General features: G+C 38.9%; 1 protein-coding gene across 1 annotated transcript; it reads left to right on the top strand.

Annotated features, from left to right (window-relative positions):
- Positions 1-3,704: 3,704 nt before the first annotated feature.
- Positions 3,705-18,768, top strand: LOC121290351. The gene is made up of 5 exons (XM_041210704.1): positions 3,705-3,858; positions 4,549-4,887; positions 4,977-5,060; positions 12,192-12,287; positions 16,333-18,768. Exons 1-5 carry the CDS (start codon positions 3,804-3,806, stop codon positions 16,458-16,460), a joined length of 702 nt encoding a protein of 233 aa, XP_041066638.1. The 5' UTR covers positions 3,705-3,803; the 3' UTR covers positions 16,461-18,768.
- The last annotated feature ends 1,549 nt before the right edge of the window (positions 18,769-20,317 follow it).

The following is a 20,317-nucleotide window of genomic DNA, read 5'->3' as shown; positions in this document are numbered from 1 at the left end:
ACTGGCACATTCTAAGGTCCAGGACTACGTGCTGAGGGATGCACTAAAGCTTGGGGCAGCCGCCGCAAGGACGCAATGGGGAAGGGTCGCTGTCTAAGGCCTTTCTGCCATTGTGCACCAAGGGGCTGGGAATTGCACAGGTCCCTCAGGCTATACGACTCTCAAATATTGTATTTGGTGAATACTCAATGTATCATAATTGTATTGAAGCACTTCAGAGTGCGATATGATGTATGTAGATAACTCCAATCCCATTGCACTGTCCAACTGTCTGTAATGGCCATATTGAAATGACTGTAATATTCATTGATTGTATTGAAGCACCTCGTAATCCATGTGTAAAAGCTGAATATGTTTGCACTTTTTGTGATGGCCATTTAGAAATGTTTTGTAATGTTCCTTCTGATATTTTATGAATAAAGTATATTTTTCCCAAAAAAAAGTATGATTCTCTGTGAGGAGGGTGCCTTGGACCCAAAGCAGTCAACCCTCTCTTTTGCTGCACTTCTTGCTGAAGTGATTCACAAGCAGCATCTGAAAATGGAGATACCCTGCATTGTTGGAAATAATAATTGCAGCATTTAAGGGCTGCATACTATTTCCTGTCCACTTCCTCCAGCTGCTGATTGTGGGCCCCCTCAACCAGGTTCAATGTGGGTTAAGAATTCTCTGTAAATACATGATGAAGCCAACCTCAGAAAATACCTCAAGGCCAACTTGCTGGAAAGCACTGGCCTCATGCTTTCTCATGTCGTTGTTATCAGGAGCGAAAACATTCCCAATTAATTCTGCCTCCATACATTTTTTTAATTCATTCATGAGATGTGGGTGTCATTGGCCAGGCCTGCATTTACTAATTGCCCATCCCTAATTGCCCTTGTTCAGAGGGCATTTAAGAGTCAGCCACATTGCTGTGGGTCTGGAGTCACACGTAGGCCAGACCAGGTAAGCACAGCAGATTTCCTTCCCTAAAGGAAATTATTGAACCAGGTGGGTTTTTACAACAATCAGCAATGTTTTCACGGTCATAATTAAGCCTTTAATTGCAGATTTTTATTGAATTCAACTTTCACCATCTGCTGCAGTGGGATTTGAACCCAGATCCCTAGAGCATTACCCTGAGTCTCTGGAATAGTACTTTCACTCATGCTTTTCATATGAGGAAGGAGCAGCAGTAGGCCATTCAGCCCCTCAAGACTGTGCTGATATTCAGTAAGATCATGGCTGATCTGGTTGTGGCCTCAACTCCGTTTTCCTGTCTACCCCCTATACACTTAGATTCTTGATTGACAAGGGAGTCAATCTAACTCAGTCTTAAAGTACTCAATAATACTGCCCCCACCCTTCTGTGGGGAAGAGTTCCACAGACCCATGACCGTCAGGGAGAAAAATTCTCCTCATCTTCATCTTAACGGGGAGACCCCTTATTTTTAAATTGCATCCCTAGTCTCAAAACTCAAAATCTCAAAACAAGAATGCTGCCATATTCTATCTTCCACTAAATCCCTCTTGCTTATCATCTCAAGCTCACTGACATAATTGGTTCCCGGTACCCAATGTCTCAAATTTCAAATTGTCTTATTTCTGTTTAAATCCGTGACCCATCCTCATTCCTATAATCGCTTCCTCCCAAATTCTCCATTCTTCTGACTGGGGCCTCTTTTGCAGTCCGCCATCCCTTTGCCCTACTATTGGTAGCCATGCCTTCAGCCAATGTCATTTCACGATCTGGAATTCCCTCCCAAAATGTCTCTCCGCCTCCTTCTCCTTTAAGACTCTACCTCTAAAATTTTTTTCTTTGGTTTGGGGTCCATTTTTTCCTTACACCTCTGTAAAGCATCTTGGATATTTTTATGTTAATATATAAGTGTGACTTGTTGTTATGGTATAAAAGCTGTGTTACATGCGCAGACTCTTCTATTGATCAGGATGGGAGATTGAACAGGGGGCTATTCTGTTTGCAACCCACTCACTGCCACATTCAGGATTCCACCCACCCCGTTTCACCATTGAAATGCTTCCACCCTAATATGGGCAAGCATATATAATTCATAAGTGACAGACCAGGAAATGATGCATTTCCTATCATCGGCAAGAATGCCAGAACATTTTAAAAGGGGAGGTTTTTCAGTTACTTTCTGTCGGTGTCTGCTTCGAAGGTCAAGTAAAATGAAAAAAAGAAACAAGCAGAAATGGCAGTCTGGAAACATAAAGAGGAGGATAAATAAGAGATCTAGTAAGAAGCTAGATGTATGTAGGTGGGGAATGACTGGCAATGGGTGGGCAGATAGTCAGCCAGTCTCTGCAATAGTGGGGTGCTGGTGAGCATGTAGTAAGTAATGTGTGATAATAGTTATGGTTAGGTCACCTGAGCACAATAAACCACAGAGGCAAACCGCTGCTAAAAACCTCATATGAATGGCCTCAGTAAAGATAGATTAAAACGCAAAAGTGAAAGGAATTTGCATGAGGACATTATACATAACCGTTTGGCATTATTTTAAATATGCATAGCACAGATTAATAATGACAATCTGCTACTACTGTGAGCGTCACAATCTGTGCAGAGGCCAAGTGCATGAAGCTGAAAGTTTGCACATCCACCCACCACTACTTTCCATGTGGCCCCTCAGAGAGAGGGAGGAGCAGTTGACTGCCCATATTTTCAGCATGATGTGCAAGAAGAATGGGGAGATTATTTTAGATAAAGGTAGGTGGCTCAGCTTTAAAAGTATGAGATGAATAATTAAGCCTAAAAGTTGATTTGTTTCTAATGGTCACCTGCTGAGTGAGTTCATCATAATTAGGGGCCATCTAAAGGTTTCCTGAGTCAAGTCTTATTAATGATCAGTCACTGTGATTTGGGCATCATTATGAAAACTTAACCTATAAAATTAAAAATCAGAGACAGAGGCCTTAACGCACTTTAATTTCAATGTTTTTCACTATTCTAATATTTTCACTATTACATACATTCCTCTGATTAAATAAATGTATTTTTATGATTTCTACAAATACAACTTGGATTTTGAGCCATATGTGCTTTCCCACACATTTTAGTCAGAAGGATTAGCACATTCTTGCACCTTGATAGTAAACACCTTGCAGAAAGAATACATAGGTCCTAATCTAACCAAGAAGCATGGAAAGCATTTCAACCTTGCATAAAGAAGCATTTGGACAGAGTTAGAGGCCTCTTTAAAATTCAGGAATTCTAGTTCAATATGAGGACAGCAGGGTGAGATTGAAATTCACCCATGAATCAAACATTCTAGTATGTTGGATAGATTCTGCTACAGTAGGCTGTGAGGTTTGTATTGCTAGCTAAAGTAATTGTGCTGGAATTGTGTTCCCCTGAAGCAGGTCCCAACATGTTTTCTCCACTGTTACAGCAATAGCTCTGCTCTAACTAAATTTGAATGTGGACATGTTTTCCAGCAAATCTGCATCCCTGTCACCATAAAGATCTTACTCAGTAAAAAAAAAATCATACCCTTTGAGCTTTTGAACTTCCGATATTCATCAATGCAGTTGCCCCCAAAAAAGTGTGATACTGCAGGTTCCGGTCCAGATCAAACTTTATGTAGATAAGATTATTGATTTCATTTCAGAACACGTGCAAATGAAGTGCAGGGTGATTACTTCCGCTTATAGAGGAGAACGAATGGCAAGAAACTCATTTCAATATGTGTGGGTGAGACAGATTTCATTGACATAAAGCCTGTCTAACCACACACGTATGCGTCAACTTTGCTGAACTCACCATATTTTAGGTTTCAGAGCACCACTGAGACAACATCGGTATGACTTGTGTAGATAAAGTGGTAATGTTCAAGATATGCCTCTTGTTATTCACAAGTAAGTGATCATTTTGTTTCTCAAAAATGAATTATCTTCCTTAGAGCAAAGAAGATTAAGAGGAGATTTGATAGAGTTATTCAAAATCATGAGCGGGTTTTGACAGAGTAACTTAAGAAAAAACTGTTTCCTCTGGGAAGTGGGCAGAGGACATCGATTTGCAATAATTGGCAAAAGAACCAGAGGAGAGATGAGGAGAAATTATTTTGAGTTATGATCTAGAATTCATTGCCTGAAAGGATGGTGGAAGTGGACTCAATAGTACTTTCTAAAAGGATATTGGATATATTCTTGAAAATGAGATATTTGCAGGACTGTGGGGAAAGAGCAGGGTACTGTGACGCATTAGATAGCTCTTTTAAAGAACAAGCACAGAAGACTAGGGACACATGGCCGCCTTCTGTGATTTTTGATTTTATGACTGAGGGGTTAGAGTTGCGCTATCAGATGGTACATTCACAGTGTCTTTGACCAAGCTTCAGTCCACTGCATGATATGAATGTAAGATCTATAGTACGTTGTGCTAATTGAGACAAAATATAGCACCTGAATTGTATTACTTCATCTTCTGCTGTTGTAATCTATTATACTTGAACAAATACCTTAATCTTTTAACCAATTCAATGTAACATCGACAATTTCTGAATTAAAATACAGCCAATAGCATTGTGTTTTTGTTTCCTTTTGCAGATCGGACATTGGCTCTATCACAGCAAACTGAAATATTAGAACACCTCAATGCCACCATTGGAGACAATGTGTTATTTTCTATAAACTCGAGATCTGTTGTGAATCGATCGGTAGAATGGAAGTACAGTTACAAGTCAAGTCAAGCAAGCATCATAATGTTTGCCTTTGGTATACGTGAGCTCAACATCTTTCCAAGTTACAAGCATCGTGTGCAAGTTTATGATAATGGCTCATTTTTATTGTCAAACATTGAACTAAACGATACAGGATGTTATACAGTGACACTGGTAGATGCTTCAGGGAAAGAGGTAATGATAAAGAAAATGTTGAAAGTCTTCGGTAAGTTTTCTGGGTGTTGGAAAGAAATCAAAATGAAGCTTTGTTTCCCCTGGCTTTTTCTCATAACAGAATTCTGTGTCCTATTTTAGAAGCAGAAAAACAGGAAACCCGTGGGATTAATAATGGAGTAAATTGTTCAGAAAGTATTGGCGTCAAAAACTGGAACATAATTGGTAAGATTGTAGCGTTGATTATTAACTCTGACTGTTAAGGGCCATGCTTTGAATGGTTCGGAACCAAGTTCACCAGAATGGTATCAGGGTTTAAAGGTTTATGTTATGAGGACTGGTTGTGTAAACTTGGCCTCTATTCCAGTTTAAAACGTCAATGGGTGATGCAATTGTGATGTTTAAAATAATAAAAAGGATGCGATTGAGTAAATACAAAGAAGCTATTTCATCTGGTGAGGGAAGCAACAACATGGGGGCACAATCTTAAAATTAGAGCTATTGGTCATCCCGGAGTGAAATCAGGAAGCAACTTTTCACACAAATGAGTAATGCAAATCTGGAATTTTCTCCCTAAAAGGCTATGGACACTGGCCCAATTCAAATTTTCAAGGCTGCAATCATCAGATTTTTTTATTATTTAAATTGATCAGATACGAAACAAAAGCGGGTAAATTAAGCTGAAGTACAGGTCTGATTTACTGTTTTGACCATCTGTTTATTCCAAGCAATTATATAACAAAACAAAATCAATTTAAAGTTTATTAATGATACCAGGGAGCATTCAGGTCTTGAAGGGGATGTGATGTGTGTAGAGGGCTCTGATAATTGAGAGGAAACAATACAGTAATGTCAAAATTGACAGCTATTAGCATTAATACTTTCATCAAACCAAGCTATTACATTGCTAAATAATAGTTTAATGACTTATAGGCCCAAGTTTAATATCACACACCCTATTTCACAGCCTGACTTCATACCAAATAAAAGAAAAAGACGACTTCCGGCGGGAATTTCCGCACCCTCCCGCTGCCGTGATCTTCTGGTCCCACCGCAGGTCAATGGGCTTCTAGCTGGGGCGCCGCCTCGCCCGCATTGGGTCCAGCCCATGACAGGGCCAGAAAATCCCGGCCTTCATTTTTATATTTCAAATGCAGTCACTCTTGCAATTCAGGCAAAGTAGTATCAATTTATACACAGCAAGCTGAAACAAAGAGTAATGTGATAATAATCAGATAATCTGTTTCTGTGATGTTGATCGAGGGGTAAATAATGGTCAGGCCGGACTGACCCCTCTTCTTCAAAATAGTGGAAGAGATTTTTTTATATTCACCTGAGAGGACAGACAAGGCCCCAGTCTAACATCCTATCCAACATCTATCTAACATCTTCAACAGTGTCACACTCCCTCAGTACAGCACTGGATCTTGTTATTTCATGATCAAGTCCCAATATAGAACCCACAGCGTTTAAGATCTAGGGTCAAGGGTACTACCAACTGAGACTCAGCTGACACTTGCATTCTCCAAGCTATGTTTTTAATTTTGTTTAGTTGATTAATTACAGAGCTTTTTAAGTGGTTATGTTCCAGTTGATCATAGAATCATAGAATGGTTATAGCCCAGATGGAGGCCATTCAACTCATTTTGTCACCTAGTCCCACTCTCCTGGCTCTTCCCTTTAGCCCTGCAATTCTTTTCTCTTCAGATAATTACCCAATTCTCTTTTGAAAGCCACAATTGAATCTCCCATCGCCACACTCTCAGGCAGTGTATTCCAGATCCTAACCACTCACTACATAAAGAAAAGTTTTCCACATGTCGACTTTGGTTCTTTTGTTATTCACCTTAATTTGGGGCCCTCTGATTCTCAACTATTCCACCAATGGGAACAGTTTCTCCCTATCTATTCTGTCCAGACCCCTCATAATTTTGAACACCTCTATCAAATCTCCTCTCAACCTTCTCTTGCCTAAGGAGATCAAGCCCACCTTCTCCAATGGATCAGTAATAACTTTATTTTAGTAGTTCAAACTGTGATGGTGCTAGCTTGTTATCAATTTCATATTTAGGAAGGAACCAGAGTGGAAACTAGGAGAATTTCTTTTTTACACAGAGTTGTAAGGATCTGGAATGCACTGCCTGCAATGATATGGGAAGCAGATTCAATAGTAACTTTCAGAAGGGAACTGGCTATATAATTGAAAAGGAAAGAGTTGCAGAACTATGGGGAAAGAGCAGGCGAGTGGGACTAATTGGATTGCCCTTTCAAAGATCCAACACAGGCACAATATAAGCTGAATGACTTCCTTCTTTACTGTGTGATTCTATGAAATTTCTAATGATAATGCGCTTGATTGTCAAGGTTTGTTTTTTCTTTAAACAATTTTTTTTTGATAAGGCTTCATATCAGCTGCTCTCCTACTACATCATGAATAGTGTGAAACCATTTTCTCATAATGGCACATCAATGCACACTTGCCTCTTTCATGCTACATTTCTGGCATTAGATCTATAACCAGGATGTAGCAATGATGTCAATAACATAAAGATAAAAGCAGCCTTAAACAAATAAAAACAGAACATTCTGTAAATATGCATTAGATTGATTAACATTTCAAAGACAAAGATAGGTTAAGATATTGAATGGCCTCCCAAAACGTATCTTCAAAATAACAATATCTAATTAATGACCTGTCCTCCCAAAATAATGTTGTCAAGATGTAAAACCAAAGTAAAACCATTATCTATTTCTATTCTGATTAATAATCACTTGAAAGTAAGAGGCAAAGGACTTGTATTTTAAAGTGACAGTCCCGTAAAATTAGTTATATTACATTTTGGAAATATTCAAATATTACATTTTCAATATAAGGGTCCTTCTAACTGTTGTAGGTAAATATGACTGACTCCCCCATAACCATTACTGTATTGCTGCTTTGTTTCACTTTAGTTTAAAAATATTTATCTTGCTAAAGCAGCTGGACTTAAGAACATAGGAATAGGAGTAAAGGAACTTGGAGTAGGCCATTCAGTCCCTCGAGGCTGTTCCACCATTCAGTTAGATCATGGCTGATCCGTACCTCAACTCCATTTACCCATTACATTTAAATATATTCAATAAATTATGGGGTGATGGGTGTTAAATATAATACCTTAAGGGGAAATATTTATTCACACACTCATTTTCAGTCTGAGAATTAATCTTAATTTTCTTTTATTTTATTTTCAATGGGTGAAATATTGCATAGCATTATTATATATATATATCTACACACACATAATATATATTTATATGCATGCACATATATAGTGTGTAAATTATATGCATCTATATTATATGCACACATTTATTTATGTATACGGTCTTTTTTCTGTCACTATTTCCATTAATAACTAAAATAGTGATATAAATTACTTTATACTGTAGTTCTTGTTAGGTCTCTTCTTTGTGAGCTGTAAATGTACTGAAAGGCTTTAATTATGATTTCAAGTCCTGTACTCTGTAAATTTATGTTTGGCATTTGTTTTTTGGTTATTGCTTGCCAATTGCAATTTTTCTTAATTGACTTTTGTTTCACTGATAAGTGGGATTTGGCTTAAAATTATATTGTTGATAAAATTAATTGATTGTTGATACAAGTTACCAAGCTATAAAAGGCTTTGCAAGTCCTGAGAAAGGTGCAGAGAGGAACAAAATAAAAGGAAAGGGAATGTGCTTTGAGAAAAAGGTGAACAAAAAGCTCAGTTTCTACAGTCTAGGTACGCAAAAGATAAGGTTAGATTTCATCGAATACACAAAATATCAAATGGCTTAGATGAGGTAACTCCTGAATGCTACTTTAACATAAAACAGGATAACAAGACAATAGGCTGTTAATATAAACTTAGAAGTAAATGCGGATCAGAAGCAATTTCTTAATTCCGAGGTTTCCAAACGCCTGAAATAATGTAGCCGTATTGGATGCTATTCTCTCAGTTACAATACTAAGCTAAGATTTGGCAAAATACTCTTTCCCTTTCTTTGACTTCCCTAACATTATAAATGTGGGACTATAGATGCCTATATATCATTAAAAATACAGATACATATATAAAATGCCTTTAGATAAATTGTTGAAAATAAATTTCAAAATGTACAAATTTTTCATTATAACAACTTACTTAATAGAAGTAAAGTCTATCTTAGGAGCCAATTCTCTGGCCCCAACAAGAATTATAACAACAAATTAACTGTCGGTTTCATCCAATCTAAAGTTGATTTCAGCTCCATTCCGGTCTTCCCTTCTTAGTGGAGCTGTCTTAGAACAAAATGACAAATTGTCTTCAGTTTTCCTTGGCTTTTGACTGAGACAATCAGTTGAAATATTGCAGAGGAATTCGCCAAAAATGCTAAAAGATAGGGTTAAGCTAGAAATCCAATTATATATCTGGAATTCATGCTTAGCTGTATAATGCAGCCACCAATGATCATCAGTGTACTGAGCAATTCTTTTCATATTTGAGAGCAACATGTTTACAGTCACTTGGGATTTCCAATGCAATTAATGATTGCTAAGCATTTTTAAAGATTTCAATGTATAAAATATAATCAACAGGGGATCCATTGAAGGGAGAATTCATTCCACTGGTGAGGAAGGCATATCAACAGGCAATTATACTGTGTTAATTTTGAAAATATTAAGTAGAAAAAGATGGGGCTGCCCTGCATCTCTCCAGGGGGAAATAATTACTGCAATTGACAATTTTAGAGAAATCCTAATTGCATTTGTGGAAATGTTGCCTGTTCAGGATTTCCAACAAAATTGGACCAGAATAGGTTGTGATTTTACTAGAAGTACCAAACAGAGGAGATCTTCAATAATGTACTAATAACTTTGCTGTAATGAATGATCGACACTCTTCTTAATCTGTCACCATTTAAGTCCACTGCTGCTTTAAAGTAAGTTCGTATCTATCTTCAGGAAATGGATAAAAACTCATCTTTTTTTAAATTTATACATTATCAAAGATATTCCTCAAAAGTCTGGACAAATTTCCATTATTTTTCCATTTAACATTTTTTTCTCCCTATAAGACCATAAGACGTAGGAGCAGAAGTAGGCCATTTGGCCAATCGAGTCTGCTCCACCATTCAATGAGATCATGGCTGATCTGATAATCCTCAGCTCCACTTTCCTGTCTTTTCCCCATAACCTTTGATTCCCTTATTGATTAAAAATCTGTCTATCTATCTCCACCTTGAATACACTTAACAACCCAGTTTCTACAGCCCTCTGCGGCAAAGAATTCCACAGATTCACGATCCTCTGAGAGAAGAAATTCCTTCTCATCCCTGTCTTAAATGGGCGACCCCTTGCTCTGAGATTATGCCCTCTGGTCCTAGACTCTCCAGCAAAGGGAAACAACCTCTCAGCATCTACCCTGTCAAGCACCCTAAGAATCTTATAGGTTTCAATAAAGTCGCTTCTCATTCTTCTAAACTCCAATGAGTGCAGGCCAAACCGACACAACCTCTCCTCATAAGGAAATCTCTCCATACCCGGAATCAACCTAGTGAACCTTCTCTGGACTGCATCCAATGCCTCCCTACTGTACTGATAGTCAAAAATGTTTAAATTAAATGAATAGATTAGTAATTTGGGGCAGGAGGACTGTTTGAAAGCAATAGCTGAATAACACAATAAAATATTCAGCAGAATTCTGACAGTTCTACGAAAGTAGCTCTGCCTAAAAATCAGATGACGAATAATTGGGTGTAGAAATTAGCCATAAAAAACTATCGACCTTTGAATGGGTCTAGATAATAATCCCTCCTGTTTAATTTCTGGCCCAGGAGAGTTCAACAAAGCCCAAAATTCACAAAGGCAAACTTCAGGACTATCTAACAGTTTAACAAAAACACAGCAACAGATTAAAAGTGACTTGTTCTCATTCATTCTAGTTGGATCAATGTTACAGAATTTTACCTGAAGTCTCTGTCTGGGCTAAGATCAGCCCTGCAATTTGTACACAAGTGCAGAGATTGTACTTATTTGACAGCGAGGGTAATTCTGACATTGTGCGATAGTACAACAGTGATGGTAGTTGATCCACCTCATATTCTGCATCACTCCTAATTTTCTCTACATTTGGAAATAAAAGTTGGGAAAGGTACAGATTCGATGTTATCACTTTGATACTATCACGCAAAATCAAAATTACCCCGGGGCAGGATCTTCCGCTCGACGTGCGGGCGCGTGCCCAATGAGGGGAAATCCTGCCCCTGGTTTATGTTAGGTCTGGAGAGATGAGGCTCGATAGTGCAGGGAGTAGATTGCCATTGATTGTTTTCTGTACAAGATGAGGCTGAAAATAAAAACAGTTATCTGTGTGTTGTACATTCTGATACACACAAAAACTCATTATCACACCATGTACCATGTACACCATTGAGTAAGTAAAAATCTTAAAGTTAAGTATGGATGAGTAAAGCCACGCAATCAGTCCCAGTCCTGCCTCCATTGAGACCCACTCTTCCACCAGCACCACTTCCAGCTGTCTTGAGTAAACCCAAAATGTTGGCTCTCCTGCCCTACCCAGGAAAATTATTGCAAGGATTAAATATTCTATGTTTGAAGAGGTGATTTGACCTTAACAGCAGTCCATGTTTCAAATTAAAACATTATGTACCATTTAAACCTATCAAAACAGAACCAAAACAGCTTTTAGGTAGCCAACCACACCAGCAGAGGACACAATTAAAATCACTATTCCCAATGAATGTGACAGCAGTTTTCTGATATTGTAATCACAGTATCAACATTCATTTCAGAATGGCCTAACGTGACTTTTAAACCAGTGGAGCTGGCTTCAGCTTGGTATTTTGCTCAGGTCAAAACAGATTCATGTGAGCAAAACATAAAATATGCCTTTGGAGTTCATGATTATGTTCTTTGACACTCGTAGATTTTTCTAAAGTGAGATAATTCAAATAGGTATTCTGTTTTTTCTAAACATTTCGTGGGTGCAATAAATTTATATACTAATAGTTATGCATTATATATCCTTTTACCAGAAAAAATAGCCTTTGCTCTCTTTGAAAATAAACAAGAATTTACTCTTTGTTCACTTTTTCCATTTTGCTGCTGGAATACTATTAATAACTGTCCTATTTAGTTCCTTGGATGTTGTTTAGTGGGACTTGCTGAAACTTGAAACTGATATAAAATTAGTACAGATTGCTGGAAAAGCATTGCTGCAGTTTCAACCTTAGTAATACACCACCATGCCCCTAAATGACTGAGAGGCACTTCATTCTCTGCCAGTAATTTTTTTATATTGAGTTTGCATTTTGTTTCCCCCCACCCCACAATAGGCATTTCGATTGGTGTCGCTGTGGTTGGAATGTGTGTAATTTGTGCTGTAGTTGTATATTTCATAAGGAGAAGGAAGCAGGAAGATACAGAAGATGGTAAGTGAGGTTCTTGCCTTTCTGAAGATGCTTAAATAGAAAGACACTTTGACACATCAATTCACTTGGTAGTACAGAATTTGAATATTGCTGAAAAGAGAGACATGTTGACAAAGCTTTTCATCTTGCACTCATCAGGAAAAATGCAAGAATGCAAAATTTCAAATTATCACAACAGTTTTTACTATAGAGAAAAGGATCCTGATTGGTTGGCAAGTCAACTCTGATAAGACAAGACCCACAGAAAAAGCAACAAGGAACTTTAGGCTCCCCAAGCTCCCAGCTAATTAAAAAAAAGGCACAAGGCTTGAACATATTCCTTTCATGTGCAGAGGATGGGCCCGTGCATGTGAATGTATGTTGCAGCTCATAATGATCAGTCGCGTTTGTAATATGACTCATTTATCCTTGATAGAAACGGCATACATTCAGATATCTCTTCATGAATTTCACAAAACTCTTCTTGCAATCATTAGATGTCAAATGAGACAGCAGGCTTCTGAATTCAATAATGCTTTCCTAAAGGGGCCAAAACACATTTCAGGAAAAGCATTGTCACATCATGATGTCTCACTGAGTAAATATACTACCTGCTGAGTTAGTGAGCTACCCAAATCAGTTAGGTCCCAAGTGCAATTTGCCAGGGTGCCAGCTGATGTATCATAATTGGTCTCTATTCCCCTGGGCTAAGTCAGGTGCAGCGTTGAAATCAAACAGCTTTCTTCTTTCTTATTTGCTGGTTAATGGCACACAAATGGAAAATGTGCATGTGGAGGATTCAGGTAAGAACAGAATCAAACTTGGCTGTGAATCCCTTTATAGTCAAATAGCCTATTCACTTTCTTTGCCTGGACAACTTACATATGATATTAGAAGAGTCAATGCATCAGAGAGAGAGGAGACAATAAAGCAGAGAGCATTATACAAATTGATAGGCATTATAAGGCAAAAATAAATATCATCTTTTTACAATTTTTGTTAGTGCTGTTTTGTGTATGCAAACAGGCAATAAAATTGCAGGCAAGACAGGAGCCATACTTGACCAATAGATCAAGCAGCAGCCAATCAAGTCACGGCCTTTGAATACAAAGAAGAAGAGTGTCCCAATTGAATCTCAGCATACAACAGGATTTTCCATGAATAAATTCACATTTGGCCGAGTTGGTACTAGACACTGGTAGTTATCTAACAAAAGTACTGCCCATTCAATTGAGTTGAGGGCTGATTTTAACTTTTTAGCAGTGGTTGCACATTGTGCATGCCAGCTTATTGACTTCACCAACAACAACCTTTATATGTATATATATAGAAAGAGAGAGAGAGAGAGAGAGGGGGAGAGAGCGAGAGCCTTTAATAAAGGATCATTATAAAACAAGATATGACACTGAGCCACATAAGAAGATACTAGGTGAACAAAAGATGGTTAAAGAGATAGATTTTAAGGAATGTATTAAAGGAGAAACCAGGTAGAGAGGGGGAGAGGTGCAGGGAAGGAATTCCAGAACTTCAGGCCTTAGCAGCTGAAGGCATGGCCACCAGTGATGGAGCAATTAAAATCAGGGAAGCACAGGAGGGCAGAATTACAGGAACGCAAATATCTCAGAGGGTTTTGGGGCTGGAGGAGATTGGGAGGGGTGAGGCCATGGAGGGATTTGAAAACAAGAATAAGAAATTTAGAATCAAGACGTTGCTTGATCAGGAGCTAATGCAAGCCAGCGAGCATGGCTGTGATAGGTAAATGGGACTTGGCAGGAGTTAGGGCACAGGCAGCAGAGTTTTGGGTGACCTAATGCTTACAAATGGTAGAAAGAGAGACCAGCCAGGGTGCACTGGAATAGTGAAACCTAGAGTTGATAAAGACATGAATGAGGATTTCAGCGAAGATGAGGACAGACAGGGAAGCAGTCAGGCGTTGTGCTAGAGGTGTAATTAGGCAGTCATAGCAATGGCATATGAGGTTGGAAGTTCATCTCAGGGTCAATATGACACCAAGGTTGCAAACAGACTGGTTGAGTCTCAGATTGTTGTCAGGGAAAGGGACAGAATTGATAGTGAGAGAGTTTTGAGCAGGGACTGAAAAGGGCTTCATCCTTCCCAATATTGGAGAAAATGTCTAGTCATCCAGTACTGGATGTCATCAAGCAGTCTGATAATTTAGCAACACTGGAGGAGTCGAGAGAGATGGTGGTGAGGTAGAGGCAAGTGTCGTCAGCGTACATGTGGAAACTAATGCTGTGCTTTCAGATGATGTCATTGAAGGACTGCATGTAGATGAGAAATAGGTGGGAGTCAAGGATAGACCCTTGGGAATGGCAGAGGTGACAGTGTAGGAGCAGGGAGAGAAGCCATTGTGAGAGCTTTCATGGATATGATCAGATGGACAAAAATAGGAGCAGGTGAGAGCAGCCCCACCAAGCTGGATGACAGTAGAGAGATGCTGGAGGTGAATGGTGTGGCCACCTGTGTCTAAGGCTGCAGGCAGGCAGGTCAAGAAGGATGAGGGGGGAATTTCCCTTTATCAGTCACATAGGTTATCATGTATGATTCTGATAAGAGCTGTTTTGGTATTAAAGCAGGTATCATAATGGAAAAGATAGTTGGGTGGATTGTACAATGGGCAATTGAACCACTAAAGCTTGGGGCAGCTGCCACAAAGGCGCAATGGGGAAAGATCGCGATCTAAGACCTTTCAGCCACAGTGTACCGAGAGGCTGGGAATTGTATAGACCCCTCTGGCTGTATGGCTCACATTGAATGTAAGGAGTGAATACTACATGTATCACAATTGTATCGAAACACCTCAGAGTGCAACATGATCTATTTAGATAACTTAAATATCATTGCACTGTCTGACTGTCTGTGATGACCATGCTGAAATGCCTGTAATGTTCATTGATCGTATTGAAGCACCTCATGATCTATGTGGAAAACTTGAATATGATTGCGCTTTTTCTGATGGTCATTTTTAAATGTTTTATAATGTTCTTTCAGATATTTTATGAATAAAGTACATTAAAAAAAAATGGGCAATTGAACCAGTACCAGCCATTTTCAGCCACTGCTGTTGGTCAAAATCAGCCCATGTAGGAAATTCATCCAAAATGGTAATAGAGATGTGCAACAAATTACCATGAAAAGCTATTGAAAAAAATTAGTAACAATGAGTACAAGAGACAATAATTATGTTTTTTGGAGAGAAGAGATATGTGGTGAAAAAAATTAAGATCAACCAAAAAGTGGTTTTGGTCTAAATGAACTTTCTATTTCTAGGCCGGAATCCTCTGGTCGGTGAGCGGGGATGGGCCCTGTCCACCAACGTGGAAAGTGATGCACAGTGACATCGGGCGTGCATCCCAATGTCACCGTGCGTCATTCTGGTCTTCAGTTCGGCAGGCACGCACCGGGGTCGGTTGCGCATCCCCAGAACTGTCAAAGGCCTATTAAGGCTGTTTAAAAGCCACTTCACTCAATTAACAGGACTGCCTGTCCAACCTTAAGGTTGGTGGGCAGGCAAGGAGCCCAGGCGGCCTTTGCATTTGTCATGTTACCTCATCCACGGGCGGGATGAGGTTTCATGAAGTATTTATAAATTGAATAAAAAATTTTATTAAAATTCATTGACATGTCCCAGCTCATGTGACACTGTCACATGAGGGGACATGTCTTAATTTTTTTTTCTTTATTTAAATTTTTCATAATTAAAAAGGAACGCAGGCCTCGACTCAGCCTCCACCCCCCACAGCACAGGGAGTGTTCAGCGCTTCCGAGTGCGTGTCACGCTGGGCGGGCCTTAATTGGCCCGCCCTCATAAAATGGCAGCGCACAGCCAATCGCGGGCGGCAATCGGCTGTGTGCCCACCCATGCCCGCTTCTGCTCAGCCCCTGATGGGGAGAAGATTCTCCCCCTAATGTTTCCTAAATTGCTATATACATTTGTTCTACAACAGCCAATAGGAGGATAATTTTTTAATTTGTAATCTGGTTATAGAGACTGCAGCCAGAATATTGACAATGAAAATCACTACTTTTCTCATTTTTATTACAGCGATTCAAGATTTGAAGAGCAATGAGAATTTAAATAGTAACGCTCCAATGGTCGTTTATTCAACTTATGTAGGTACATTTCCTAACTATGGAAAGTCTTGTCAAACAAGTCCTTTGGATCAAACGTGACCAGACTTTTGCTGTGTGCAATGTGTTTGATAAACTTGTCTATGTTATTTAAAAATGTACAGTGGAACCTCAATCAACTGCACCCCTGTTATCTGCCTTCTTAATTATTCACAAAAAGTTTTGGCAAGGGTGCATGCCACGGAAATAGCTAAAATATCAGCTCAAAGATCCCCTTGCATCTATCTGCTGGTAGAACCATCACAATCATAAAAAAATGACAAAAAATACTCCTCAAACATGGTCTTTCTCAGCCATAAAGGTATCATATCCTTATCTTCAACAATCTTCCATTGCTAATAGCCACAACACTGAGCTAAGTATAGTTTGCCTTTTTAAATGGGCCTGTGTTTATTGGGCTCCTGAGCTGGTGAGCAGGTCACACGTGAGTGTTAATTTAAAGCCAATCCACCCATTGGGAAACTGATGCGATTAGATCGACTGCCCATTCCACACCTTGCTAAGAGTCAATGTTAAGTAAATCCAGGTGATGTGTAAAATGAACAGCTGATCTGATCAGGTTAGTTACCCTCCAGATGGGTTAGTTTAAGATTTCCCCCTGCTGAAACTAACTCTACCCAGTGCAGTCAACAGCTAGTTTTGTGTCTACATACTGTCTCCACCAAACAAGTCCATTTAAATAGGCAGGTCATGCATTGATTTTACAGCTGCCAATTCTACACTGCCGATTTTAGTAGGGACACAGTTGTGGAGGCAAGTGCAGACTACCCTGAGTGCTTACCCCTACAGCTCAGAGGCCTATGGTTAGCACTGAGAAAATATAGTTTACCCATCATTCTTCAATCACTGGTGGATCCAGCAGGGATTACAAATGCGTGTGGAGAGGGGAATGTGAGATGAAACAGCATCTGCAAGCCTCCAACTGGCTCCGTAGCAACCAAAATAAAAGAACCTCATTTTGAATTTGTAAGGTGAAAATGCTTTGCCTGGTGTTTGGTTAAGTCTATGGGTTGCTGTTGCCTTAATGGAGATTAGTTTGGGAATTTGTTAAAAATTATGATGGTAGTGATTTGTAGTCATGTGTATATATATTTTTAACCTGTGTAAATTAATACATTGTTTCATTCAGTTTAATGTAAAATCTCAAGAACTGATGGTCTGATTCCTGAATTTAGAGTCGCATCTCAAACATAACACTTAAAATTATAGGTTATGACAGTTGTTTAAAGTTTCCCTCTGGGATTTTCAAAGAACTCGCTTTACCAACGGTATGGCCATAACAATTGTGGATCTGTTCATTAACTGTTTCAGTGCTAACTAATCTTACAAAATAATAAAGGGAAATGCTTTTGTAGAGGTCACTGGTAGACAAGCAAGAAGAAACAGGCCATTCAAAATTCAAATCGGCATTAATTGCTGAACTCTCAAATCTATGCTAATTTCTCATACCTACCAGAGGAGAGCCCTTTATGAAAGATATTCAAATATTTGCATACTTTCATCATAACAAATTAAAAAGAGATTCTTAAATCAGCCAGATTTACAGTACTGATAAAGACATTTACTGATATATGACCTGTTTTAGTTTGTGCGTCCTTATGTTAAACTGGATTGAATAAGTTTTGTGATTGGGCATCAAGGTGATTCCAGTCTTGGACCTGCTGCCAGAATGTGTTATTCATTATAAACAGACTTTCCAAGTTACAGTATCAAATTGTTCCATGTGATATTAATGTCTTAAAATTGGGCTCAATGGAAATTAACATGAAAATGCTCAATAGATTGATATGATTTTTTTTGTCATCTAGTTTTCTGGAAATAATAACTCTTTTGTTTTAGACTGTTTAGTGACTCAGTTAAAGCGTTGACAATGGAATTTTACACAAGCAGGTTAAGTAGCTGCATACTAAAATGTCAATTCCCAATTTCAAAGAAAAGGTTTATTAACCAATTCTGTGAGTTTTCTAACACTGTAAAACATTTATTTTTGTGAAATTGAAAGTGTCTCCCTTTGTTTCTAATGTACAGTTTTGGTTTACTAATCTTTCACTTCTTATTCAATTGTTAGTATATTTGTATACAATAAAACCTGAGCACTTCTGACATGAAGGAAACCCCACCCTCACCCCACACCTTTGTTAATTTTGTATACTGGAAGTATGAAGAACAGAGGTCAGAAATGTCCTGTGGAACACAATCTATTTCTTAGACATCTAATTGTACTTTGTTTATTTGGGTATTTCGAACATGATTCAATTGAATTAAAACTGTGATATTCATATATAAATTAAAATTGTTTTGATTTTGATGCACACTAAGCTGGTATTTAATAAACTGAACCCTTATCTTTATTGCATGACCCATGCTTATGTTATTTTGAAGGAATTAACTCAATCTCGGGACAATGTACAGATGTATAGTATCGTCTTACTAAAGTAATTTAAACATAACTGTTGGTGGGCAGTAAACAAAATAAAAAATCTCAATATGTAAATTGAATACATTGAACTCACTATAATATTAAATGAATGGCAAAGCATTATGGATCATTTACAAGCTGTAGACAAGATGTACAAAACAAAACCAGCAATTTTCACCTTTTTACTCGTTGTAAATTGTTAGTGATGCTATTGCTGCATCAGATACTTTGGGCCAGATCTCCGCTATCAAGGCAGGTAGCTCAATTTGGGAAGCTTCCTGATTTACCAGACCTGCCTCAGTCAGAGGTGCCCCATCAGGCACAATTTTCATTCTGGGAGGACAGGTGCAGGATGGAGTTAGGCCTAATGCCCCCAGAAGTAGATTGGAGGCGGTCACAAGGACAACCAAGTCTCAAGGCGGGCTGTTTAACAGGCCCTCTTTGGTTCTCTGGCATTTCACCCAGTTTTTTGGTTGTATTTTAGGCTCTCTAGCCCTCATCCCTTGCACTCTGTGACCAACCACCACCCACTCCCCATGCCACCTTCATGCTAACTCATGCCTGCTACCCAACCCAAATGGCCCCTTATCCCTCCATGCTACCTCATGGCACTTCCATGCCCATTCACCCAGTATACACACTGTACAGAACTAATGAACCCCATTGTAACAATGGCAAATTTGCAAATGATTAAAAAACATTCATCCATAGTTTTCTTTAAAAATCTGCTGTTGCTGCAATTCTATATAAGTGTCAATCAACCAGAGCTTTAAAGTATCAATAACAGAAGCTACAAGCACTTGACACCTCGTTAACTTGTGCAAATAAACATTGAGCCATTGACAAAAGAGATCACAGAAAAAATAGCTTATTGTGACAGAAGAAAGCTGTTAATATTCTCTGCACTTGTGTCAACAAATTCCCTCACATGGGGCTGGATGTTATGCTCCTTGCCAGTGGGTTTGAAGGTGAGGAGGCTCATAAATTGCAATGCATGGCCTTCCTGCCACCTACTCACACCCCATCCCCTGCACCCCACCCCCACCCACCCCACCAGATAATTCCCATTTAACAATGTTGGTGGAGACATCCTCAAACCTATTGAGACCCTTAAGTGGCCAATGGCCACACCAAGTGGGTAGCCCAGAAGCTTTTATTGAGCGAGCTACTGTTGGGTATTAAGGGGAGACACAATAAGCTATTTTTTTCTGTGATCTCTTTTATCAATGACTCAATGTTTATTCTCACAAGACAATGAGATGTCAAGTGCTTATAGCCTCTGCATTACCTTTCAAAAGGTTCCTGAATCCAGAGATGGCTCATGATGCCTGTGAGAGCCCCTAGAACAGACACAGAGAACAGTTATAAAGACACCCACAGAACCACCAGAGTCATTGCCAAGCAGACAATTGAGCTCCTAAAGATGAGGTTATGATGTCTGGATAGATCACTGGATAGGAAGAGTACTGCAGTACTCTCC

Source organism: Carcharodon carcharias, chromosome 18, assembly GCF_017639515.1.
Source record: "Carcharodon carcharias isolate sCarCar2 chromosome 18, sCarCar2.pri, whole genome shotgun sequence".
NCBI classification, from domain to species: Eukaryota; Metazoa; Chordata; class Chondrichthyes; order Lamniformes; family Lamnidae; genus Carcharodon; species Carcharodon carcharias.
Note: the sequence above shows the minus strand (reverse complement) of the source record. Positions and strands in the feature narration are given on the sequence as shown.